At 43.0% G+C, this 25264-nt stretch overlaps 1 protein-coding gene across 7 annotated transcripts in view; it reads left to right on the plus strand.

Annotated features, from left to right (window-relative positions):
* Positions 1 to 103: 103 nt before the first annotated feature.
* TP53BP1 (tumor protein p53 binding protein 1) overlaps positions 104 to 25264 on the plus strand; it is a 27032-nt gene continuing 1871 nt past the window's right edge. For 2 of the 7 annotated variants that reach the window (XM_026855630.1, XM_026855631.1), the window contains exons 1-23: positions 104 to 178; positions 811 to 969; positions 1218 to 1253; positions 1437 to 1518; positions 2366 to 2511; positions 3734 to 3854; positions 4202 to 4293; positions 5310 to 5512; positions 6544 to 7789; positions 12794 to 12913; positions 14376 to 14612; positions 15132 to 15177; positions 16411 to 16503; positions 17592 to 18078; positions 18471 to 18623; positions 19659 to 19951; positions 20252 to 20431; positions 20675 to 21096; positions 21214 to 21405; positions 21890 to 22093; positions 22616 to 22828; positions 23464 to 23558; positions 24557 to 24756. In XM_026855630.1, the coding sequence (XP_026711431.1) occupies positions 819 to 969; positions 1218 to 1253; positions 1437 to 1518; positions 2366 to 2511; positions 3734 to 3854; positions 4202 to 4293; positions 5310 to 5512; positions 6544 to 7789; positions 12794 to 12913; positions 14376 to 14612; positions 15132 to 15177; positions 16411 to 16503; positions 17592 to 18078; positions 18471 to 18623; positions 19659 to 19951; positions 20252 to 20431; positions 20675 to 21096; positions 21214 to 21405; positions 21890 to 22093; positions 22616 to 22828; positions 23464 to 23558; positions 24557 to 24756 (5012 nt within the window). In that variant the 5' untranslated portion in view covers positions 104 to 178; positions 811 to 818. Of the gene's footprint in view, positions 179 to 810; positions 970 to 1217; positions 1254 to 1436; positions 1519 to 2365; positions 2512 to 3733; positions 3855 to 4201; positions 4294 to 5167; positions 5260 to 5309; positions 5513 to 6543; positions 7790 to 12793; positions 12914 to 14375; positions 14613 to 15131; positions 15178 to 16410; positions 16504 to 17591; positions 18079 to 18470; positions 18624 to 19658; positions 19952 to 20251; positions 20432 to 20674; positions 21097 to 21213; positions 21406 to 21889; positions 22094 to 22615; positions 22829 to 23463; positions 23559 to 24556; positions 24757 to 25264 lie in introns of those variants that run through there. The other 5 variants (XM_026855633.1, XM_026855635.1, XM_026855632.1 and 2 more) reach the window with 4 other exon arrangements.

The following is a 25264-nucleotide window of genomic DNA, read 5'->3' on the forward strand; positions in this document are numbered from 1 at the left end:
GGGCTCGGGAGCGCCCGGGCGGGGGCTGCAGCCCCTCGGAGCACGACGGGGCTGTAAGAAGCCTGCGGGAAACCCCGCAGCCGCGTGAGTGAGTCTCTGTGTTGCAGTGCCCTTGGGAAGGCTGGGGAAGGCTCTGAAGGTGATGCCGAGGACTCTGCTGCTTCGCCCTGTGTAGAAGGTAACTTCTCCGTTTCGGGTCTCTTGGGGCTGTGAATCCGATCAACTATCTGTGTAGTTTTTCAGTTCAGCTGCCTCACTCGTCCCACTGGGTGTAGTTGTGCCGGTAATAATGGGTTAGAAATCGGTGTATTTTCCCGGAAGTTGATCTGTATGCTTTGGTATTTGAGAATACAAAATGGTGATTTCATAGCATTGTTAACAAGGATACTGGAGACAGGAAGTGGCTTAGAAGAGCACGGATGCATCGTGGCCATTAGGAGAGGAAGCCTTTTTATGGCAAAGAACTCTTGGCATCATGGTGGTTGTCATCAAATGACTTTCAGGCACCGGCTGTGTATTGTCAGGATTGTTTCCTCGTCACGGAATCCAAATCTGCTGCAGTACCTGGTGGCGCTGTGTAAGACCTTGCTGATTAACACTGGTTTATGTTAATGGCCACTGTTCCTGTTCTCTTACTGTATTTTTAATTGGTACAGCTGAGATCAGTGTTGGTTTATTCAGTAAAGTTTCAGCAGTAGCCTTAATGCTTTTCTCCTTAGAGGGTGTATCTTTTGTCCCTGTAAAGTGATAGATGGTTCTTTGATGTTGTGTTTTTGGGTATGTACGCTAGTTATGGATGTTTGATGTTAGATACAGGCATGTCGCAGCTGCCTTTTGGAGCTCTAGAGCTCTCACAGAGCCAGGATTTTGAGAGTGACTCCGTGCCCAGTGAGGGAGATGCTCAGCATCAGTTTCACCCTGGAGCTGCTGTCCCTTCTTCCAGACTTGTGAAGAACGATACTAAAGATGGTACATGAAAATGATCTTGGATGTCCTTTTGTTGCTCTGTCAATTCTCTCTGGTGTCTTTAAATTATAGATGTTACATTTCTTTGACAGGGAATACAGTATTAGTCATTTTCAAAAATGAGTTCACTGCTCATTGGTTGAAAGTAGTTGAAAAGAATTTTGCCTTCTCTTTCCTTTGAGCTTGTTTTCTTGTAGCTGTCCAAGTGCCGTCATTGATTCTTGCATGTCTCTTTCCTCATTTGTTTCCAGAATATTCAAATAATCTGATAGTGAATTCCCTTCCTGGTAAAAAAACTCATTCTGTCCTTTTTTTGGTTGTCGTTTCATTGCTAGCTCAAGATTATTTTTTTTTACGTGTAAAACTTCTTGTAATATTTGTGTAATTTAAAAGAACTACACTTTCTTCTCTTTCTGTATTAATCCAGGTGACTCAAGTAACAATTTTTTTTTGTTGTTTTCTCTTGCTAGAACTGCATGGGGATAGCACAGAAACTGTCTCCAGCACAGAAGCACATACTGCTTTGGAAGGCCAGGCAGAGAAGTCAGAAAGGTAAACCAGTCCATATTCTTTGAAGGTCTCTTGCTGACATTCTGGAAGTTGATTTGTGGCTTTTTTACTGTATTTTTAGATATAGGAGGGTTGAGGCTTCAAGGCAAAAGAGAAAAGTGAAGGAAAGGTGAAGTACTGATGCAACGTTTTTGCAGCTGAGAAGAGAGGTGGTGTCAAACTCCCACATGAAGATATCAATAGGTTTATTTTTAAGGGAGAGGGGACTGGATAATAAAATATACCAAGCTTTCTTAAAAGTTAATAGTATTACTTTAAAGTAATAATTCAATTTAAATCACAAGTTATTTCAAGATAACTTAATCACTGCAGCACAGGCTTTGGCCTCACAGGAGAAATCTAGAGGCTAAGCAGTGCCTATTCCAGGATGCTTTGGAGTATTTGCTACTATAAGCTATATAATCGTTTTTAAATGTGAAAATTTAGGTTGTTGAAAACTCTCTCTATATCCTTTATGTCTGATAGAATAATATTTTGCTCATCTTGTATTGTCATATTCTGCCACAAAATAATATTAAAAAAGAGGTGAAACAAAATTCTTAGAATCCACATTGAATAGAAATCAGAAGAACAATATGCATTCCATTTAAGCATCACTTAGATTGGTAGAAAACAAAAGCCAGTTCTGAAAGTGTAACTTGCCAAGGATGAACATGTTTTGTTAGGAGAGGAAGGTCGGTCTTTTTTGTCTTTTTTTTTTTTTTTCCCCCTGTGGTATACACAAATTAATATCTTTCATCTATGCTGATAAATTTTTTTTTTTACAGTGTTGCAATTTTACTTCATACTTTGAATTTCTCAGGTCAGTGACTGTGTCTTGCTTTTCCAGTACTCTGCAGGAAGTAGAAGACCATACTGGAAAACAAATGCCTGTCTGTGACCCCACTAAAACTGAGAAATCCCTTGATTCTGGTCATGAGGAGCTGGATGTCTTGTCAACTCAGGAAGAAATGTTTCCTGAGTGTAATGCAACAGGTAACAATAAACAAGCAGAGCCAAAATGTCCTAACCATCATCTCTACTTGATCTTTTTAGGCATGTAGTGTTTTAGGGTGCAGAGTGCTGTGAGTATTTTTCATGTAATTTCTGCTAAAATTGAGAATGCATTGGAAATGGAAGGCCAGAACCTCTTTCTCTCTACTGTGGAGCAATGTCTAAATGTCACTCAGTGTTAGAACGGTTACACTGGCTTGTTAAATACATTTAATTTCCCTTCTTTCTGTGCCCCTTGAAGAACAAAACCAAAACCACCCCTCTTGCCCTCTTCTGAAACTGTCAGTAATAATGCTCAGCCTTTGTAGTGATGCAACCTAAAGTGTGGATAAGTAGTGTAGGCAAATATTATCGACTTTCTTAGGCTGGGTAGCTTTGGCAAAACATTGCACCTTACTCCTCTGAGTTGGCTTACCTATCTGGGATAGGACAGGATCCTGCAATCAAAATCTCAAACCACAATTTTGGTCAGTCTTATTTGTCATCTAGGTTAACGTTCCTACCCTGTAAGAGAAGAGATTACCTGAAATAGGATCAGGAGAGAGGTCATCACTGCATGTTTTGCTAGGAGGAGGTCTGTGTCTGGTTTTGGTATCCACAACTGAAAGGCTAATAAAGGAATAGAAAGGTTCTTAAGTCTTAATAATGAAACGCCTAGAAAGTAAAGTTTTGAAAGGCAACTTTGTCACAGTTTATAAAGCATGAGCTAAATGAAGTCTCACTTCATGCTTTTTGTTTAGTTTTAATTTGTGCACAAGTGTGTCTATACCAGTGTGATCTTGTCCGTGAACCCTCTGTATCTGGACGGTTCAGTACAGCCTCCTGCTCCCTCCGAGTCAGCGGTCAGCGCAAGGTGTCATCCTGTAAGAGCCTTGCCTGTGTTTCCATTCTAGTGAATGTGCTGATATTGGAGCCATTGGGGATTTTTCTTTTAAAATTCCCAAGTAGAAAGACTTGTACAGCCTGGTCCAATAAAAACCTATTCTATAGGTACAAACTTACCTTTTTCATCTTGACTATATTATGCTCACGTTTCATATACTGAACTTTAATGTGCAGTCCAACTCTGCAAAAATCAGCTTGTCCTTCCTTGCCTGAGAAGTAACTGTGCAGTAGTGTGAATATCATTCCTCAGAATTTTCTGATCAACTTGGTTATTGGCCAGATTTATAATCTTACTTCCTTTTGTTCAAAATGGTTGCAGGGAGTGACTGTCCGATCGCCAGGGTGGAAGAGGGAAGTTCTCTGGCGTGTACCCCTGCTCGCAGCCTGCAGCTCCTGCAGCTCTCCGGACAGGGATCCCTTGTACAGGAGAGTCATTCCACGTAAGCAAAAAAAAAATAATCCCTGAGCTATTGCAGTAGCTTAATTGCATTAGTGTATTTCCACTACTGTTTTCTTTATTTAAGGACTTGTGCTTGATTTTAAGCATTCAGTGTTTTAATTTTGTGCTATGAGAGGAGCATGGCTTTATTTTGTGATGAAATGAGCTAATGATGCCCATGTGGTCAATGGCCATTTCTCAGGCCTCCTGATAGTGAACACCTGATACTCTCCTTTTATGAGAAGACTTCTATTGTGACAAGCTGGAGCTACATTTGGGGAGAAGTTAATGCATTTTCTAGTGATTTATGCTTTTGTCTTTTCCATGTTCCTTTCCCTTGGTCCACAGTGTCTCTTCGGGCGTAGTTACTCCTCCTCCTGTTGCCTTTGGATCCAGTGCTCTTGTCCCCAGCACTCCTACTGAACAGGAGCAAGCAAAAGGTAAAGTTTCCTGCATACCTCTCTTGGTTGTGTTTCTGTGCTCTGAGGTTTAGTCTGAGCATGCAGTCTTTTCAAAACCTGCTAAGATTATATTTAAAGAGTAAAGCAGGAATTGAGAACAGTCAAAGAGGTAGGTGAAGGGAGATCTGTATTTGTGACCCAGATGCTGATGGACTGTCAGTATGTCCTGCACAGTTATCATCATCAAATTAGCACTGTGGGCTAGCTCCCCTTCACTTGAAAGATGGGCAAGTACTTCATATGGGATACAGATTGCTGCTTGCAACTGTCCCCCTTTCTTAGGGACAAGCCATTCTTGCTACAGGCAGATATCTGTACTAACGATATACTTTTAGGGCAATAGAAAGGATAGAGGAGGACTGCATTGTAACAGTTACTTTACCTTCGATTTACACAGTATTTTAAAAAGCTTTGTATTTTATATGTGTGTATTCTAGAACACCATGCCAGAAGAGGGATTGTTCTGTATGATACCTTGTTTCTTAAACATTTCCTCTAAGCACCGGTTTGCCATCAGGGATAAGATCAATCCACTCAGACTTTATACAAAATCACCATTCCTTTCTGTGAGATTCCTGTCATAAAATGTGTAATACTTTTAGAATACATATTTTGTTAGCCGGGGTCTGAATTTGGTACATTTTTAATAAAGATAGCAAAAGGGAAAAAAAACCCCACCTTATAAAATGCTTTTTATAAATTTCCGATACCTTTTTCTCACTGTAGAAGTTGTAGACCTGTAGCAAAAGTTACATGAATTCTTAACAGAACATTTTCTCCTGCCCTTAAATTTAAGGATATGGATGTTCTTGTTGATTTCTTTTTTTTTTTTCCCTCCAAAAAGATTTCACCTGGAGAGAAGATTTTAGACTTACCCATTAAAGTTTGAGAATGTTGCATACATTACTGAAGACAAGTCTTTTAATATTATGTTGGAAACCTTAGGTACAGTGCAAGAATTTGCTAATAATGTATCCTCTGCCCTTTCAAACCAGATGGGCAGGTGGATATATCTGTCCCTGCAGAAGGAAGAGAGCTGGTGCAGAAGCAGAGGGGGGATACGCTGGTGGAGATGGGCATCCCGTGTATCCCAGCAGCAGCTCTTGTCCTGCCACAGGCTTCAACTCCGGTGTCGCAGAGTGCCCCAGCCTTCTTCCCTGGATCCCTGCCTATACCGTCACAGCCAGAGTTCTCTCATGTAAGGGTTCATGCAGACTTTTTTCTGAGGTTTTTATATATGGCTGTTGAAGAAGATGTGTGTTTGAGTCAGCCTCTGTGCTTCTGTGTTGAGCTTCCCTACAAAGCTGGTTCTCAAGAGCTTTCCTATTCCCGCCTGTCACCATTACATGTTGGTCACACTCCCTGGCAGTTTATCCTGCAGGGAGAGTGCAGAGCAGCTTCAGAGGACATAGAGTGAGTTACTGAACCTGGAATTTGTTGTCTTGTAATCTGTGCTAGAAACCTTTTCTGTGGGTTTTTTTCCTTTCTCTCTTTGAAAGGCTTCTGCTTTCTCATGATGAATTGGGCGTTCTGCATCTCAATTGTGTCATAAATTAGGCTTTTATCAGGATAGACCTTGGCATAATTTGTTACAGAGAAAGTGAAGCTGTTTTGTGATAAAGCGTTTGTATTCGCCTACAAAGCTAGAATTCTTTTACTGCATTTTTCAAGTTGCCTGTTATCTGTTGTTTGCTTTGTGCTTTTTCATTCTGGAAGTTACTACTGTTCGAAGGGTTTTAACAGACAGTTGGTGGATTTATAGCTTAATATTACAAATTTCATCAATTTAAGGCAGAAAATAAAGGTTGTTCTAGAGACTCAGTAGTCAAAGCAAGCAGGGCTTCTCCTTAGCTGAAAGTATGTGATGCTAATGTGATAGATTTCTCCAGTGAATTTTTCCAGAACCCTTGTTTGACTAAAAATAGCTACTGATTTGCCATACTTGGACTGTACTTCATGATTTGGTAGTGTGAGAGGTGTACCAAGGATTGTGTCTGACTTTGCTGCAGAGGTACTAAAAAGTAATGGGTGGTGATAATTTTTCTCAGCAAGAATGGAGCAATTATGACTCTTCCAAATGGGGGGGGGGGAGGAAGTTGGGCTTTTTTATCTGTAGTTTTGTGCTGAGCTTCCTCTGCTCCATAATCCAGTGTAATGTTCTAGGAATAACAGATAAAAGGTGTTACCCAGGATGCCCTGATGTTCCATGTCCCACTCTCTTCATTTTAGGATATCTTTGTTCCAACTCAGACCCCAGAGAAGAAGCATGAAGGAGAAAAAGCTGCTCCTTTAACCCATTTATGCTTACCAGGAGATCTCTCTGGACCTACAGATGCTTTGTCAAAGATGTCTGCAAGTGACTCCATGTCACAGCCTTCCGAGTCGTGTAAGCTGATGCTTTCTGCAAGTGAATGTAACCAGCCCACAAATGCAGAGGTCAGCTCAGGTTCTCTGAACACGGGCCAAGACAGTGAAACCACGCAGGTGGGGATGATTTCTGAGTGTGAAGCCTCAGACTCGAAGCTCTCTTCTGCGGAGAATGACAGTGTAAAACTGAGGCTGGATGCAAGTGATCAAGCCCTTTCTGAAAACTGTGAAAAAGCAAAAAAGGAGGATTTACAAACTGCAGGAAAGCCTGTAATGCAGTTAGTTAGTGAAGGGGTAGCAGATGTGTCATTAGCCCCTACAGCTCATCGGGAGATTGAGTGTATTTCTGGAAGTCAGACTGCTGCAGATCAGTCTGGTCTGCCTGAGGTTTTGTCATGCACTTTGAATAGAGAAACACAGTCTGAGGATTATCCATTGGAAGAGACTTCTGAACCTGAAGCAGTTCCTGAGACTCAGTGTGAAGAACAAGAAGAAAAACTGGAAGTAAAAGAGAAGCAAATAAATGAAGATGGGTCCCATGTTAATACAACGCATTCTCAGAGGTTTATTCTTGAAAGGGAAGTACAGTGTCATGAAGATATGGAAGTGGAATTTGCTGATGGTTCTTGTAAAAATAGCAAAAATTTGTCTGATCAGGCCGAAGAATTAGGAAATACGGGACCAGAAAGCCAGAGAAAAGAAACTTCAAAAGAATGTACTTCTGGCAGTGGAGTGTCAAAGAGCATGGATAAACTGTCATTTAAGTCTGCTTTGGAGAACATGCCAAGGCTCAATAAAGTTTTATCTAAGACTTCTGCAGCAGAGTTACTGGAGCAGCACAACAATCTGTTTCCTAAGTTAAAGAGTGATCTTCCATTGGAAGTGGCACTGTGTGGAAAAAAACACCCAGGTTGTTCAGAACTAGGACAGATAATGGTAATAGGAAATAAGCCACCACCTCAAGAGAGAGGGGTTGACATGCCGGTGACTCAGCAGGAGAATCGGGTGCCAAAGAATACAGAGGATACTGTTACAACAAGGAGCCTGGATGGAGAAGAGCAGAGGCAGCCACAGGAGAAGGCAACTGCTAAATCCCCTAGTCCTAGTGGTAAGTGAATTTAGGTTAGTAGTTTGCAGATGTGTGTTCTGAATGATGTCAAGGACACCTGTGTACAATCCTCCCTGTTTTCAGGGAGTGCTGACCTTGGATGTGTTGCACAGTGTCTCAAGAGCAGCACTACAATTACTGTGTTAGTGCATAACATGCCTTTTAAAAATTATTTTTATCACACTACTGCAGGCAAGAATGATAAAGTAGTTCTTGTTCCTAACACTTTCTCACAGTTTTGTGGCAGAAACAAAGAGCAACTTTGAAAACTCAAAATGTTGTGACCTTGGCAATGCTCAGATTTTTGTAACTTTTTTTTTTTGCCTAGAAGCAGCAACAGTAGTGTCCTTGAAAGGAAGAAGGAGTGTGGTAGTCTCTGCTTTCCCTCTTGTAGGTCTCCTTTTTTTCTTTCTCAGATTATTTTAGAGTAGAATGGCTTTTCACTCGTCTGTAAGCTGTGGCTCAGCAGGTGTTGTCATGATGCATTGAAATCCCTTTAACATGCTCTTCTGTGCAAGGAATGTGAGGTGCTGTACCTGAGTTTTGTGGAGCTTTTGCCTCTTAGTTGGTTCTGTACTCCTCAAATAGGAAGGTATTGGAAAACAAAGTTTTACTAGAGCTTTGTCTTGAGTCATACCCATTTTTGAGATTTAGGTCATCTTTCATTAAACTGCAGGATGAGAGTGGGAGAGAGTTTTCCCCCTTGTATGATGATGGTAGGTGACTTCCAGGCTCCTGAAGTTGGTGATTATGAAAGTTGAGGATCTTAAAACGTTATTTGTCAACAGGCGATGGTTGTCTTTACATCTCCTGAACAGACTGGTATGTTAGTAGAGGTTTATTTAACTCTTCACTGATGTGCTAGGTGGTGTATGCTCTGTCAGTTACCCAAGTCCTTCAGTTAGAGTTCAGTGGAAGATCAATAGTTGTGCAGTGCTATTAGAATTAAATGAGATGTCTATTGGGGAAGGTGATTGTGAACTATCTGCTAGATTCAGATGGACTAGTCTGTGATTTTGATTTGTGGAACCTATAAAGCTGTGGGCTAGATAGTATTTCTCTTACCTCTCAAAGGTCATGGTATTGTTATGTAGCCCTGTAGTCTGTTCTGCAGAGCTTTGTGCAAGTGATAATCTTTTCTAGTTTTCCTTTTTGAGAAATTAGTGTAAGACACAGTGCTTAAAAACCATTTCCTAACACTCAGCCTTCTTTCTGTCTTTTTTCCTACTCAGTTGATAACTGGTCTGAATAACTTTCTGTCCTTTGTCAGTGAGGGATATCTCTCCTATTTTATCTGCCAGTTTATGTTTGGATGTTTTTTCAAGAGCTGTACATTTCTTTAGAACTTTTTCAGAAATTTCCTTATCAGTCTCACAAATCCAATATTCTTTCTTACTGTTTTCTCAACTACTTGTTTAATTTTTCCAGTTACGAACTGATCCTTACAGCCATTTTTGGCAGCTTTGGCTGTTTCTTCCTGAAAGCCTTTTGAGCTTGTTCTTAAATGGTTCCCTCCCCTTTTCTTCAGTTCTTGTGACCTTGAACCATGCTGACTTCTGCAACATGTGATCCTGTTTGGAAAGGTCAAAATGGCAGATTTCAAAAGGAGCAAGATGAAGAGCTTTCTTCTTTATGTCTGAACAGAAGTAGGTGAGATGACTTTGAAATGCTAGATGGAGATTGGATGTACAGAGTTTGAGTGTAATACATGTGTTTTCAATAGCAGATTTGCTGACAAGTTTGAAAAAGATGCCATTTAATAGTATGGGACTGGCTGGTGAGAAGAAACGAGAATACAAAAAGACAGGATGAAGGTAGCATGTTACGTTGTAAGATGACAGGTAAACATTGATGCCTCTTGGTTTTAGATTACAGTGAGGTGTGGCAAAGAGATACAGGTCATTTGTTTTGGAGAGACTTCCAGCAAAAGTTAAGAGCCGTTTTCAAGCTAGACTTTGTTATAAGGATCTATTGACCTATTCTAAAACAAAATACAACTCAAATTATTTTCAAGGAGTATGGATTGTTGTGACCACAGCACTTCAACATCACTGGCATCTGAGAACAGCTTCTGCATTTTGAGCTATGCATACATTTAGTCATGTAAAAATTCCTGTGCTTTAGGGCTTCTGGTATTTTCTTTCTTTAGATTTAAAAACTCCACTTTCTCAGTAACTTAGTCATATGAATTAATCTGTATTGTTGAGCACTGCTTAATATCACAGCTATCATAACAATTTAACTGATGTAACTTTTACACCCATTCTTTCAAGTGCATTAGGACCAGTCAGATGTTTGGGTGCTTTTTTGGTTTCACATTCTTTAACATCCCATAACTAGTGACCATTGCTTTCTTTGTTGTAGCAAACTACTTTGTTGTTGAGCATGAAAGTGGAGTATGTCAGTTGGCCAGAAATGCAATGATTTTTTTTTTTTTTTTAATGTAGTGCATCCTCTGACAGTACAGTCTTTGTCAGCTTAGGGAACTGGTGCTAAGCAAGTAACATGCTGGAGGCAATTCATGGGTTCTTTTCTCAGTCAAGACAGTAGTGTCATCAATTTCATATTTAAGTTCTTTGTAGCATTTAGATGTGTTCTAGCAACATCTTATCCAAAGTTTGAAGGCTGCCTCTCTAATCATATTCAGGGAAAGCTTTGAATATTGTTTATAAGTGGTACAATTGACTTGTGCTGTATTTTTCAAACTAGGGAAAAAACCAAAATGCTTCTGTGACATATTTTGGAGGCTGCACACCAAATTTGAATCACCAGGGTTTGAGATACTCTGTGGACCAAGAACAGCTGCTTTGCTAGTGTTAGATTATTCTGTTGCCATTTAATGGCTTTTTGTTGTCGAGGTGGGGTTTTTGCAGTCTTTCCCATTCAGTGTCTTGCAATAGGTCATTGTGCCTTTGTGATAACTCTGAACTGAAGGCTGAAAGTGATGGTTTCGGTGAATTGAGATACAACAGTCAGAAGAACAGTTATACTGCATCAGTCTGGCTTGGTATACAAGTTCCCACAGTACGGAATAGGAGATACATATGGATGAATATAGGACAAAAATGCAGTGGAGAGATACTTCTGAAGAATTCTCTCTTTCACCATCAAAAGTATGATTTAGGAGCGTGCTGAGTCTGAAGTAATATCTTTTTTTTGATATCTTGGGTAGGTGTGGTTTTGTTCCCCCACCATGAAATTTCTGTGCGTGGTTTGGGGATTTTTTTTAACCTCTGTAAACTTTTAGACTTCAAAGCTTCCTGCAGTAGGAATTTTGACAGTTTAAATTATGTACTGGGTGAAAAACCAGCTCTATTTCACCAGGTGTTAGTTTCATTTGATGCCCTCTAATTCTGAAGACTTTAAAATGTGAGAATTTACATTTTATGTAGAAACTTGCACATGGCAAGAATGAAGGAATTTTATATTAGTATCAGAAAATCTATTTCCTTTCTAGTAAGTCTATTAGGGTGCAGGAGCTCAAATGTTATTTAACATGAAGTTGAATGATGAAGTTTTAGGTACAGTATTCTTAATTTCTTTTAACTAAAAGAAGAAAAGCTTTATTCTATAAAAAGTAATGCTTGGGGGGGATCTGGTCAAAATACAGGTCAGGAAGTTCAGAGGTGCTCTGATGCCATTGCATTTTGTGATCTAAAATTAACTTTTCTATGAACAAGTCCAAGGCATTTGGTATGATGGGTCTGCATGTTTCTTAAGACAATTTGGCATAGTTAAGAGAACAGTATAGATTTTATTAAACAAAGTGATATGTTTGGCAGTACACTGCTGAAATGATGCTAAGTAGCTGTAGTTATGTAACAAGGTTTAATGGCCTTTCACAGAGTTCACAATCCAAAACTTCTCTTTTAAGAGAGCATGAGCAAAATTGCATTTAACTTAAGGTAACATCTCCCCTGTTATATTGTACTTGAAATGTTTTTTCTTATATAAATCTAAATGTAACTTAAACGCATCACACTTGGCTGGATTTACTTTTAAAAGAGAACAATAAGCCACTCTTTGGAGTGGATAAGAAGGATAGTGACAAAGATGCTGAAAACCTATTTTGACTTCAGTGATGGAGGACAGAGTTATTCCATTAGTTTTGTTAAATATGGAAATTTGGAAAGAATGCAGCCTGCAGGTTACTGGTATGTGAAGTTGAGGGTTTGCAAATAAATGGCATGGGATGAGGGAAAAGGAGGGAACATTTTACTCGGTTCTTAATATATTTTATCTGTTAAATCCTGCAAGATATCCCCATAGGGTAAATCCACCAAGGCGTGGCCCGCAGACCCTCTGTGCTGTAGGCTGCCCTGAGAAGGAGTAGAAATACTGGAGAGGACAGGAGGATGGGGCCAGCCCTTCTGGTGGCAGCTTGCAGCTGTTTATGAAACAGCAGTATCTCTTAATTCTCTTAAAGCTCACTTTCCAGGCAAGTTTCTGCTGTCGTTATCTAACCCTTAATTGACTGCTACTAATTGTTTCGGCTCAGAGGTGGCTGGCTGGCTGATGTGTACCTTATGACCTTTTATCCAAGGCTGTTTGATGATAAAGCATCATTCCGCTTAAGTTTCAGGTTGGTAATTCAGGCAACAGATAGCTCTGCCAATTGCCTTCTATCCTAACCTTCATTTCTGTTTCTGGCCTCATCTCCCTTTTCTGTGGAAAATTCTGAGTATTTCTGAAGCAGAGCTGCATTCTGTAAAAGTCCTATTCCTGTCAGGATATTTAGTCTGACTTTTACCTGGCACCTGGGGACAGCTGCATCAAGTTGACCACAGCCCAGATTTTTACCGAGAGAGACTTTCCACATGAATTGTGAGGAAGATCAGTTAAAGCAGCTGTCCTGAAACCAGTAGCTGTTCAGGGGGGGTTTGTACAGAACAGCACCAGGGTGATGCTTTTCCCCATTTCCACAGCATAGTGAACATGTGCTTTTCGTATCTGAACCAAAGCAGTCCCCTGAAATTACTGATCCTGTAACTTTTTCTCTTTTAGGAACCCTGTTTCATTTTACCTTGCCGAAGGAGGGTGATGTCATTGAGCCCTTGACCAGCATAACGCCACCTCTTATTGGCCAGCTTAAAATGGGACCCAGAAGACACAGCACACCCATCGGTGAGTTGGACCCATGCCGCTCTGTTCCGCAGCGGAAGCCTGTGGGGAAGCATTTGATTACTGATGGGGTAACTCAAACCTACCTTAGCAGAAAACTGCTGTTCTATGGGGAGGGTTTGGGCCTTCTCCACACCTTCCTTGTTAGGTTCTCTCCTCAATCTCTGGCCAAGGTGTTTGTTCCCTGAGTGTGGGGTGGTATGGAACATGTCTTCCTTGTACTCACTGCATTCCTACATACAACTCCATTAAAGAATGCAAAAGACCCATCTGAGTAGTAAAAGAGTTTAGAGTAAGAGAAGATTATTCCTAGTATTCATCATCTTTTAGTAGGAATTTCTCTGCTGGGTTCAAAAAGCACCCTGTGAGTGCTGGATGAAAGGAAGCAGTGTCCTGGTTTGAGCCCAGACTGAGCACCGGGCAGCCACTTGCACACCTTTCCTCTCAGTAATTCACTGGCAGATATAAAGCAAAAGCTCAGGAATTGAGATAAGGACAGGGGGCCAACTCACCCATTATGGTCACAGGCAAAAGACAGACTCATTAAGGGAATTAAAACCCATCGATTTAATTCGAACACTGACAACAATGCTAAACAGACAGAGTAGGACAGTGGGAAGTGTTACCACATCTTAAGAACACCTTCTCCCACCCCTCCCTTTTTCCTGTGCTTGGCTTTGCTCCCGATCCCTCTACCTCTTTCCCCCACTCCAGTAGCACAGGGGGCAGGGAATGGGGGTTCTGCTGCTTCTTCGTTGAGATGGGGGCAAGGGGGGAAACTTCACACGTTCTTCCCTTGCTCCACATGATGCCCCTCTCACAGGAGACAGTCTTCCACAAACCTTCTCTGTCATGAGTAGAGCAGCGGGGGCTGCTTCTCCCTTCAGAGTCCTGGTCTCTTCCGGGTGCAGTCCCCTCCCCAGGTCGGCCTTTGCTCCTCCAGTGATCCCTGCGGGTGTGGGGGGGTCCTGCCATCTCACCACGGGGGTCAGGGGGCTCTGCTCCAGCACCTTCCCCCTTCCTCCTCCTTCCTTCCACTGACCTGGGGTTTCGCAGAAGTGTCGTAACCCCTCCTCACAGCCCTAATTCTTCCTCCCAGGTTCCCCTTCTTAAAGACCTTATCGCGGAGGCGCAGCCGCTGTCGGTGGTTGGCTTGGCCCTGGCCAGAGGCGGGTCTGACTTGGAGCCGGGGGAGCTTCCAGAAGCTTCTCACAGGGGCCACTGCTGTAATGGCCCCCCCCCCGCCGCTGCACGCACACTCCCCGAGCACAAGTGTGTATTTCTGATGCCTGTGCTATAGAATTTTCATGCTTCAGAACCCTAGATAGAAATTTCTGCTACTGCACTATTGCAAGTAAGGTGTGCAGTGAAGCATCTTCAAAACAGAACTGGGACCTGAACTCCAGCAGTGTGAATGACAGTAGCTGCTTTCTGGGGTATTTTTTTGTTTGTTTCCTATTTTCAGTGGATGATAGTTGCCCAGACAGCACTATAGTGACTAGTGATGTTACAGCAGAGGGCACAATGGGCACCAACAACATCACCGTGGAAAGTGCAGTGGTATCGGCAGATGTGTCAGACGTGTGTGAGAAAGGAGATTCTCATGTGGTTCCCGAGGCTGATGCAAAACTCTCTCTGCGAATGAACCTTGTTACCCCTGTGAGTGACGGGAGTGAGGAGTCCCTGCCGTTCAGCTTGGAAAGTAAGAGGATGAACCCTCGAAACATACGGGTCCTACTAGATCTCAGCTCTAACACAGAACCTCTTTGTGGCGTTCCCTGCGACAGTCTCTGTAATTTTTCTCATTTTTCTTTTTGGGCAGTGTCACTTAAATTTGTTTCTCTGTTTCTGCAATGCTCTAAGCAAGGATGGAGTGAGAGGAGAGGCCTCTGTTGTGAAGAATGGTATTTCCAGCAGACTAAAAATTGTGATGTATACTGTCACAGGACAGGAACTGGATTTGATTATATTGGGAGGGAAAAGATATTAAAGGTATAATCTGCACAAAAACGTTTGTCAACATTTTAACCAGAACAATAACATTCAGTCTAATAGTCTAAAACTTGTAGAAACTTTGTGGTGAGAAGTTGTCCATGGAGGACTGGGCACCCTTTGTCTAGCGTTACTCAACCTCTCTTCCATGAGTGGCAGGGGCTGGGAACAGGCAGGACAGTCTGTTCAGGAGACACCGAAATAACAGTTCCCTTCCTTCTTGTTTCAGAGCCTACAGCCAGTGACAGGAAAGATGGATCCTCTGCTGCTGCCAGGTAACGGTTTGTTGCTGTGCAGAGTTAATATGAAGGTTTGGGTAGATCCTTTTTCCACTTGTTACCAGCAGCAGAAAAAAAAAAATAATTAAAATGAGACACTGAAGCAGGGAACTATTTTAGCAGTAGACATTAACTCTTCAGTTCTCGCAGCAGGTTTTAAGTACATAGGCAAGGTGGGTGCTCCACCTGCTCTTTTGCTGTGGGCTTTGTGCTTCCTACTAATGTCAGCATTTTGCTTCCTTCTGATTGTAGTCAAAGCAGAAATTCATGTCTTGCGCTGTCTGGAATGCAGGTCTGCCCTATCCACCTCTCAAATTCCAGACATGGTTTTATGCTTTCCTGTTGTGCAATTTTCTGCAAAGAGTCTCTGAGGAGTTCTGAAAGGGAATTCTCGTTTTGATATGAAGCTGATAGAAACATAACCATGTCATCAGTGTACTGAAATCACAGTTTAATGGGTTGACCAAAGCATAAGTTACTCCCTTGGTCTCTTGATCTGTATGTATCTATCTATCTATCTATCTTATCTCACGTGTAATGCCGTTATGCGTTGCTTAATTTTAGCTTGGGGAGTACAGTCTGTAAGTACTGATAAGAAGCTGAGTCAGAAGATAGTGACCTATAGTCATCTGAGTGAAGTAAAATGTTTTTTTACCATTTTACCATTTGGAAGCAGTGAGAAAACTTTGAAATGAAGTCAGTATCTCTTGTCACAGGGCTGCGTGCTGGATGGTGGTCACGCCTCAGTGCTGAAGATGAGTGGGCAGTCATTCCTCGCTGATTGAGGATGGGTTGCCTTTGTTAGATAGAGGAGAACTTGACCTCTCAGGGTCTGCTTTATGACTGTCATTCCCAGTATTTTTGGGGTGTTGTGAAAATCCTAAGTAGTAAGCGATAAAGGGTCTGTGTCCTCTGATGGGTACCAGAGGTAGTAGATGGTGAAACTCCTAATGGTGCTGCAGTTTTCCATGCTGTTTTCTGGAATTGTTGCATTACTCTTATCTGTTAGGGCATCTGCAGAAATGACAGAAATGCTTATGCAGTTGCAGCTTGTTTCTTGACCTTTGAGACTGACCGTCTCACTTGTTCTGTGGCTGTATTGGTCAACAAGCTCGATACCAATTGTTGCTTCCCCAAGGGGCTAGAAAACTCTTGTTTTGCTGTCTAAGGGATTTTCTCACTCCCTGATGCTATTTTGTTTGTTTGTTTGTTTTAAATCTGCACTGCTAGCTCCCAGAAAGCATCATCTGTGTTTAGTCGTGTCTGTGAAGTTCGTCGAGAGGATGAGGCCAGAGGTCATGGTCTTTCCACTTCTCCGTTTAGGTAACTCCTCACAGTCTTTGCCTGCCAGTCCTGGTTGGATTTATATGCACATGTGCATTTTCTGCATCAAAGAAATTGCACTAAGTCATTGTCTTTGGGTGACTTAGAAGGTTGGGGACAACGGGGTAAGTATAATAAATACTGTATGTTTGTATCTGACATGGTGATCAGACCTTTTTGACTGAGCAGCAATGTGATTCCAGCTGGCTTAATGTGCTTCAGTAAAGTCTGGGGCTTGAGAGAACTAAGATTGTACTTAGAGCTGATCTAATACCTTTTCTTTCTCCTTCTTCCAAGATCTTCTGACCTGTTTTGTTTGTTATTGTTTCTGCTGTTGTCTCCCTTCCCTTCCAAGTCCATCAGTTTTTGCTGTCTCTGGTTGCTTTGAAAAGCACTGTGCTGCTGCATATCTAATGGTGATCAGGGTGCTGGCTAGAGGACCGGGTGTAGAAATCTGCTTCTTCAGTGGGGCAGTGAGATCTTGGTCTATGGAAAAAGAGTAACCTATATGTCAAGAGCACTGAACAGTTACACTGAAGACTGTAATGAATAGGGAGTTCCAGTGCTGGGTGGTGTACAGACAGAGCAGAATGGTCACTCTGCAAAGTCCTCAAGTACATGAGGGAACCCAGATGTATGCGCCTAGTAAGGCTCAGCGTACAGTCCAGTATAGTCCCTGATAACACTTTTGACAGGACAGACAAATTCTAATGAAAACATGAGACAGCATTTGTGTCTGTGCTCCTGCCTCTCCTCGCTAGGTGTGGTTACCAGTTCCAAGGCATCGAAGTGCTGAAGCAGCCTGTAGCAGCTCAGGAGGGCATGGCTTCCAGAAGCACGTTGCGTAGTTGGTGCCTGATGTGCGGAGTGTAGATTGCTTTATTAGTGTTTGGAAAAACACCTGGTTCTCTACAGGTGTCAGCCATTCTTCTTGCTACTGTGCGAATCCCTTCTGATGCTGAAAGGTTATTTTATAATTTGAAACTCGCTGAGTTCTGTGCAATCTTAAGAAGTAATTGAGTGGCAGCATATTGGTTGTCTTGCTTTTTTTAATCAGTAATTTTGATCTGTATATAACTGGTTTGCAGGGGGAATCTGTTCAGTTTTCCTGGCACACAAGAAGATGCTGAATTACGTAAAAACCCAGGTGATTGGCAGTACCAGCAACACAAGGCAGATGACAGTGGTGGACAGAGGATGTCGCAGGTCTGCCCTCAGCAGCCTCCTGGTGCAGAGGATGGGGAGTCAGTGGAGACTGGTATTGTAAGCACTCAGGCAGAAGAAGGGAGAAAAATGGAGGAGAAACCAAGTAAGGCTGATGAAGTTGATGAAAGCAGAGAGAGGCGGGCAAACACAAAGAATAAAGGGACTCAGACTACAGAAGACTCTCTTTTTACCCCAACAACTGTTACAACAGCAACACAAACAGCAGAAGAAACCTGTAGGCAGGTGGAAGTGGGAACCAGTATGTCTGGGCAGAGACCTGGGCGGCAAGATGCAGATGTCCAAACCGAGGAGAGCGAAGAAAAGCTTGTGAATGCCTCTGGAGAGGACACAGACTCTCTGCACAGTCAGGTGGGATGAAGGCTGCCTGTATTTAATTTTACTGCTTTAGAACAGTGAAGTGTCTCTTCAGCCAGTAGATTCACTGGCAGTAGGTTCTCTGTCGAAAAAAGCCAAAAGACCACTTTAAACTGTTAATGTCACAAACTTTTCTGTATCAACTGTACACAACTTCTGGGTAGCAGTGCTCACTAGGCAGCATATTTATTTTCTAGAAAAAAAACACAAGTTTGGTTGGTTTATTTGGGTGTTGGGGGGGGGCTGTCCAGATGTGGTTAACACTGTAGAAAAAATTTCACTTTTTGTTGGATGGAAATGAGTTGCATGAAATTTTAAATAAAGAAAGGAAATTACTTGCTTTTCATTGCTGTCTGTTTTGTTTTTAATTGTCCTGTTTATAACAGGGAGAGGAGGAGTTTAACCTTCTCCACCCACCGAAAGGCCGAGTTCAGCACCGCCACACACGGACTATTAGAGAAGTACGCACTGTGGTTACCCGTGTTATAACAGATGTCTACTACATAAATGGTGCAGAGGTGGAACGAAAGGTTGTTGAGGTAAGTTCCTGTTTTCAGGGCCAAATGTAATGATACATTGGCTGAAAAATAAATTAAAATGAGAATGTGTTGTGGCTGCAGAAAAGGAGTTGAGTGAACAAGTCACCGTACTGTGATGACAAACGTTCTTTGTGAGTGACCAGGCAGAGTGTTCGGTGTGTGGTAAAAGCTGTTTGTTTGTTGCTGCTGTACTTTGTGCCCATTACTGTATTCTGAAGACACTGACCTTTTTTCTTCCCAAAGAACTGAACAAAAGACCCTGCTATGTACATCCAACTGCTTTAAAACTCTTGGGTTTCTGTCAGAATAGAGAGATTTCAGAATGGGCAGAAATTCTATTAGTAAGCAAAAGTCACTGCTGCCTGTAAAATGGAATGATATAAGGTAGTTTAGCCTGTTTTGTAGCTCAGCGTCACTTTTGACCACGCTTTTTTGAGTTCTGTGGACCAGATTCCATAAGAGAACTACAAAAAGCAACCTAAAACCAAAACATAAGGAAACCTATTGTTAGTACACTTGTGTTGGTGTATGTCCATTCATTAATCAGAAAATCTTATTGCTTATAGTAACTTAAAAAATTTAAGCTTCCTGAAAGGTGCTTACGTAGGTTGTGTAATCACAATCACATAACCATTTCCAGTTTATCTACCAACAGTGGATATTGCTAGTTTGTAGTTACGTATTTTTATATCCATAAAACTCTAATGGCTTCAGATGACCAGCTGCCTGAAGCTGATCTTGGGTCATTAGTAACCAAAGGCTGATGGTGTCTCATGTATTTGTTGCACTCTCAAAGGATGGGAATTGTTGAAAGCCAGACTGTCCTGTTGACTGATTTCTTAATGTAGCTTCTTTGTACAGAACAGTGACAGCCCTGTGCCGAGAGACACGCTGTCTGCCATTGATCAGTGCAGACTCAAATCTGCATGGCTGTCTTCAGCATCACGCGCATGACCTCACCTGGTTGTAGAGCTTCCATCTAGCAAGTGCATCACCTTTGAACCTTTTTTTTTTCTTCCCCCCCCCCCCTTTAAGGAAGCTGAGGAGCCTGTAGTGGAGTGCCAGGAGTGTGAGACTGACACATCCTCCTCCAGAACTGCAGTGGGCTCATCGCTGACCTCAGGGGACCTTGGTGATGTCAGCTCCTTCTCCTCCAAGGCCTCAAGCCTTCACCGTACATCAAGTGGAGCAAGCAGTGGTCACTCTGCCACACACAGCAGCAGCAGCAGCTCAGGGCGAGGAACTGGAGCTGTTAAAGGGAAAGTGTGTGGGACAGAAACTGGAGAGTTTGCTTTACCCATTGGCAGAGGTGTCTTAGGAAAATTAAGGTATGTGCAGAACCCTGGGGGAGGAAGAACAGATACTTTACAGAAGTGAACATCTGGCTTGGGTGGAGTGTGAAGCAGGGTAAACCTTAAGGCAAGAATTTTCTGGGAAGGATCTGGCTTGATGAACTGAAATAAGGATGTATTCTTTGCTTTCACATCTGTTCTTCCTGAAGGAGTCGTTTGTTTCCTTGTGTGCTGTTGCTTTGACTAAGCTCTTGCCAGTTTAGCAAACTTCTTGACCAGTTGTGAGATCGCAGAGAAAATGGGCTGTGATTATGAGCTGGCTTCTCTTTTCTCCAGCCCTAGGAAAGGAGCTGGTCAGCCAGCATCTCCGCTCCGAGTTAGCCAGGCAGGAGCAGCACTGCCTTGTGAGGAAGAGGAGGACTCTATGTCTGGCACTCGTCAGGGTGGCAGAGCACCTGTGACACCTCGAGGGCGAGGAAGAAGAGGCCGCCCACCATCTCGAACAACAGGAACAAGGTACCCTGGAAAAAGGAGACTGTAACTTTAATTTATTGCCAAGGAAGAGGATGGGGAGCTGCTGTCTTAATGTGACAGAGGAAGAGGAGTACTGAATGTTTCGGGAGCTAGTTTTTGGTGATAGCATGCAGCAGCTGCAGGCGTCTCACCCAAGTACTCTTTGTATAGTAACTGTTTTTCTTGATCCTCCTGGGACTGCTTTTCTCTTCTTTCCTTCTGGGACTGCTTTTCTCTTTTCTACAGAGATTTGGCTGGACTGCCAGGAGTGGAGGATCTCTCAACTACAGCATCACCTGAGGAGAAGTCATTTACTCGTTCAGTTCGCCTGCCAGATGGAGGGGAGAAATCTGATGCTTCTGGCTTCTGTGCCTTACGTCGAAGTGACTCTCCAGAAATCCCATTACAAGTGGTGACTGGTCCTTCGGAATGTGCAGACTCGTCCTCTGGGAGCAGCTTTGTAGGCCTCAGGGTTGTAGCAAAGTGGTCCTCAAATGGATACTTCTATTCCGGGATGATTACCCAGGATGTTGGGGCAGGAAAGTACAAGCTGCTCTTTGATGACGGATATGAATGTGATGTGCTTGGAAAAGATATTTTACTCTGTGATCCCATCCCCCTGGAGACTGAGGTGACTGCACTCTCAGAGGACGAGTACTTCAGCGCAGGTGAGCAGTGGGTGAGCTCCATCCTTGGGTTTTCTGAGTTGGGAAATGGGCGACTCTCCAGGAGGATGAGGAGCCTGGGTATGGCTGGTTAGTGGGTGTTACTTGCTGTCTCATCAGGTGTGGTGAAGGGACACCGGAAGGAGTCTGGAGAGCTGTACTACTGCATTGAGAAGGAAGGCCAGAGGAAGTGGTACAAACGAATGGCTGTTATCCTGTCTCTGGAACAAGGAAATAAGCTCCGGGAGCAGTTTGGGCTGGGTCCTTACGAACCTGTCACCCCCCTGACCAAAGCAGCTGACATCAGTCTCGGTAAGGGGAGGCACTGTTGAGCTGCTGGCTGTGCTGTTCTGTGTCCTGTGCCTTTGAGATGCTTCTAGCTCCTGATCTGCATTACCAGTGTTAAAATCTTTCTGGATATTCAGCAGTGGTACTTCCTAATGGGATCATTGAGATCCTTCTATTGTTTTGTATCTTGCTCAGAGACTTAGTGGTATTGACTGGCTTGTGGAGAAGGCCTGCTCCTAGCACAGTGATACTTGCTGGCCTCATTGACACTTGGTGGATGGCTGCTGGGATACAAACTCCTCAGCAGTATCGGGAGCAAAGGAGACAGGCAGGGTACAGGGCTGGAGAAGAAAGGTATACGAGCAAGGTATCTTTTTTGTTGCTCTTCTCTGTCAGGGTGGTAGTGTGTACCTACCTAGAGTTTAGCTACCTCTGTACAGATAGGTAGGGTGAAAGCTCGTGGAGTTAGCTGACAGCCAGTGACTACTCTCTACATACTGTATTCCAGATAATCTTGTGGAGGGGAAGAGGAAGCGACGTAGTAACCTTGGTTCTCCCAGCACTTCCAGCAGCAGCACAACTCCCACTCGTAAACGGCAGGAGAGTCCACGCGTCCCACTAGGCACACTGTCAGGGAAGAGGAAGCTTGTTGCTTCTGAAGATGAGATATCCCCAGCTAAACGTGGCCACAAGTCGTCAGTGATAAAGCCTGGTGAGAACTTTATTTTCTGCTCCTAAATTTGCATTCAGTTGTTTTTTCCCTTCCTGGTATTTTTGTAATTGATCTGTCCCATAAGCAAAGAGCAGCTCAGCTTGCTTGTTTGCAGGATTTGAGACTTATTCTCTCTGGATGCATTCAGAAGCCAGAGATGTTTTTAGCATAGTCTCAGTACTCACCTGCCATTTTTTCAGTTTTGCCTATCTGGTTTTTTATCTGTTTAGTCAGTCCTGAAATACCTGGTGATTAAAGGGACCCTTCACCACAGTAAGTATTGTTTCAGGATGTTGATACTGGTGAGCATTGTGCCATTAGTCATTCAGGTTTTGATTTGAAGATTCTTTGCATCCAGAAGAGTAGAAGATTCCTGCCTATCCTAGTGTAATCCTAACCCAGTCCTGCCTCCCTCTGTCTCCTCCAGTAACATAACTGAAGTTGAACATATCCCAGATCTTATGCAGGGTGTTTGTGCCAACTCTGACTTTTGAGACTCGTGGTGCTTCTGTCTCTCTGCAGGGGCTGTGAGAGCCGGAGAGTTTGTAAGCACCTGTGAAGGTGCTGATGCTGTAGATCCCCCAGTGCTGGAGGACCATCATGGACCCTTGCCCAACAATAAAACCCTTTTTTTGGGCTATGCCTTTCTCCTCACCATGGCAACACCCACTGACAAATTGGTCAGTCACCAGAAGCCATCAGATGGTCCCACAGGAAGTAGTGAGGAGGAAGAAGGTGAGGCAAATCTTACCCATTGCATTTCCAAATGGAATGCTGTGGCTTTAGCAAAAACACTGGATGCTGTCTGATCAGGCATTTGTGTGAGTGCTTGTTTTACTCTTTTGATCTTTAATCCTTTGCAGAAAGGACCTAAAAGTCAGTCTTTATTTTAGAGAATTTGCAGCCTGAGATGTAGCAAACCTCAATGATGATCATAGGGCTGTTCAGCAAGTTAAGAAAGGTGTGAAAACTAGTGACATCAGCAGTCTCAGAATAGTATAATACGAGAATGAAGGTTCTGAGAGCTCCAGGGATCGTGCTGGGAAACACAGCACTGGAGAGCATGAATGGGTTGCTCCAGTTTGCCTTTGCTAGGGTCATGTTTTATTCAGTGAACTGCAGCATGAGAAAAGTGACAGGGTACTTGCTTGCTAGTTTGGCCAGTGCTGTGCTTCCTTCTCTACTGTTTTTGCTTTTTTTGGTTTTTGAGTTTTGGGGTTTTTTTTACCCTTCTAAGGGTTTTCTCTCGGTATTCTTGGAAGAAAGGCTGGGGTTCCTTACTGGCAGGGATGAGGCCTCTGTAGACTGAGGCATGTATGGACATAAGCAGATAAATTATAGCCAAAAATTACTATCTGTTTCTGCTGTAGAATTTTTAGAGATGACTCCATACGACAAACATTACATAGCACAGCAGCTGCGAGCAGGAGCTGGCTATATCCTGGAAGACTTCAATGAAACCCAGGTAAGGCCTCACTCACTAATGTAGAACAGTAGTCACAGAGTAGTTGAGATTATAAGGAAGTTCTGTAGCTTGTCTTGTCTACCCCCTCTGCTGAAAGCAGGATCCAGTAGAGCAGATTGCTTAGGTCCTTGTCCAGTTGCGTTTTGAGTACCCTCAGGGATAGAAACTCCACAACCTCTCTGGGCAGCTTGATCCTGTGATTGACCACTTCCAATTTAAAAAAAAACAAAACAACAAACCACACTACTTTAAATGGAATTTTCTGTCTTTCACTTTGTACCTGTTGCTTCTTGTCCTTTTAGTGGGTAACAGTGAAAAGCGTCTGGCTCCATCTTTGTGCACCCTCCTATCAGTCATGAATATGTATTGATAAGACCTCCCAAAGCCTTCCATTTTTGAGCTTAAGTAAGCTCATGTCTGTCAGCCTCTTCTTATGTGTCAGATGCTCCAGTGCCCTGGGATCTCGGTGGGCCTTGCCTGGCTCTGCTCCAGCCTGTCTTGTGTTTGCAGGACCCAGGGGTGGATGCAGTACTCCATCTGCAGCCTTACCACGGTGCTGTGCCTCAGAACAGTTGGAGGCAGAGCTCTTTATTTACCAGATCCACTTGGGCTAATAGTTTGATTTCACGTCACTTTTACTTAAATTTAGATTTATTTTTTTTTAATAGGGGCATTTTGCTTGAGGATGTAGAGTCTCAAGTGAATTAGTCCAAAATAAAAGACGAATCTTTTCCTCTGTCTGAACTGGAAGAGATAGTTACAATACAAAAACTACTAGGCAGAGTTTTTGCCTGTGGACTGTGTAGTGTGGAATAGGTGATTATTCTAGGTACTCCTGATTTCAGAAACTGTTTCTTTAATTCACCTTTCACATAATACAACTGTGAAAATCAGGGTTTCAGTTGTTGTCTGCTATAAAGCATTTAGCAGCAGCATAACTTGTGGAGTTTTTTGGAAGCGCTGTCTCCTGTTTACATGTCTCTCTATCTTCCCTGAAGTGTAATGCAGCCTATCAGTGTCTTTTGATTGCGGACCAGCATTGTCGAACTCGGAAATACTTGCTGTGCCTTGCCAGAGGGATCCCTTGTGTGTCTCACATCTGGGTCCATGATAGCTGTCACGCTAACCAGCTTCAGAATTACCGGAATTACCTTTTGCCAGCTGGTTATAGCCTCCAGGAGCAAAAATTGCTAGAATGGTAAGTGCCAAATAACCGTGATCTAGAGTCTACAGACCGAAGATTTAATCAGAATTGTTACACTTGGGAGGCTCTTGAATACTAGAAGTACTGAAGGTGTCCTTAGTCCTGCTCCCCATGCTCTCCTTCCTGGAACAGCACTGTCCTGGTTTGAGCCTAGAGGGCAACTGAGCACCAGGCAGCCGCTCTCACCCCTTCCTCCTCAGTAATGGGATGAAGGAAATAAAGCAAAAGCTTGGGAGATAAGGACAGAGAGGGCTGACTCCTTAGGGGAAGAAAAAAAAAGACCATCACTTTTAATTCAAACTCTAACAATAATGACACTTAACAGACAAAGCAGGACAGTGAGAAGCATTAACACATCCTAAAAACACCTTCTCTCACCCCTCCCTTCGACGGCTGTTTTGTTCCCAATTTCTCTACCTCTTCCCCCCTCAGTGGCACAGGGAACAGGGGTTACAGGGGGTTATGGTCAGTCTGCTGCTCCTTCCTTCTCAGGGGGGGTGGG

This window comes from Athene cunicularia (genome assembly GCF_003259725.1).
Source record: "Athene cunicularia isolate RWA chromosome 10 unlocalized genomic scaffold, athCun1 chr10_part1, whole genome shotgun sequence".
Taxonomy (NCBI): Eukaryota; Metazoa; Chordata; class Aves; order Strigiformes; family Strigidae; genus Athene; species Athene cunicularia.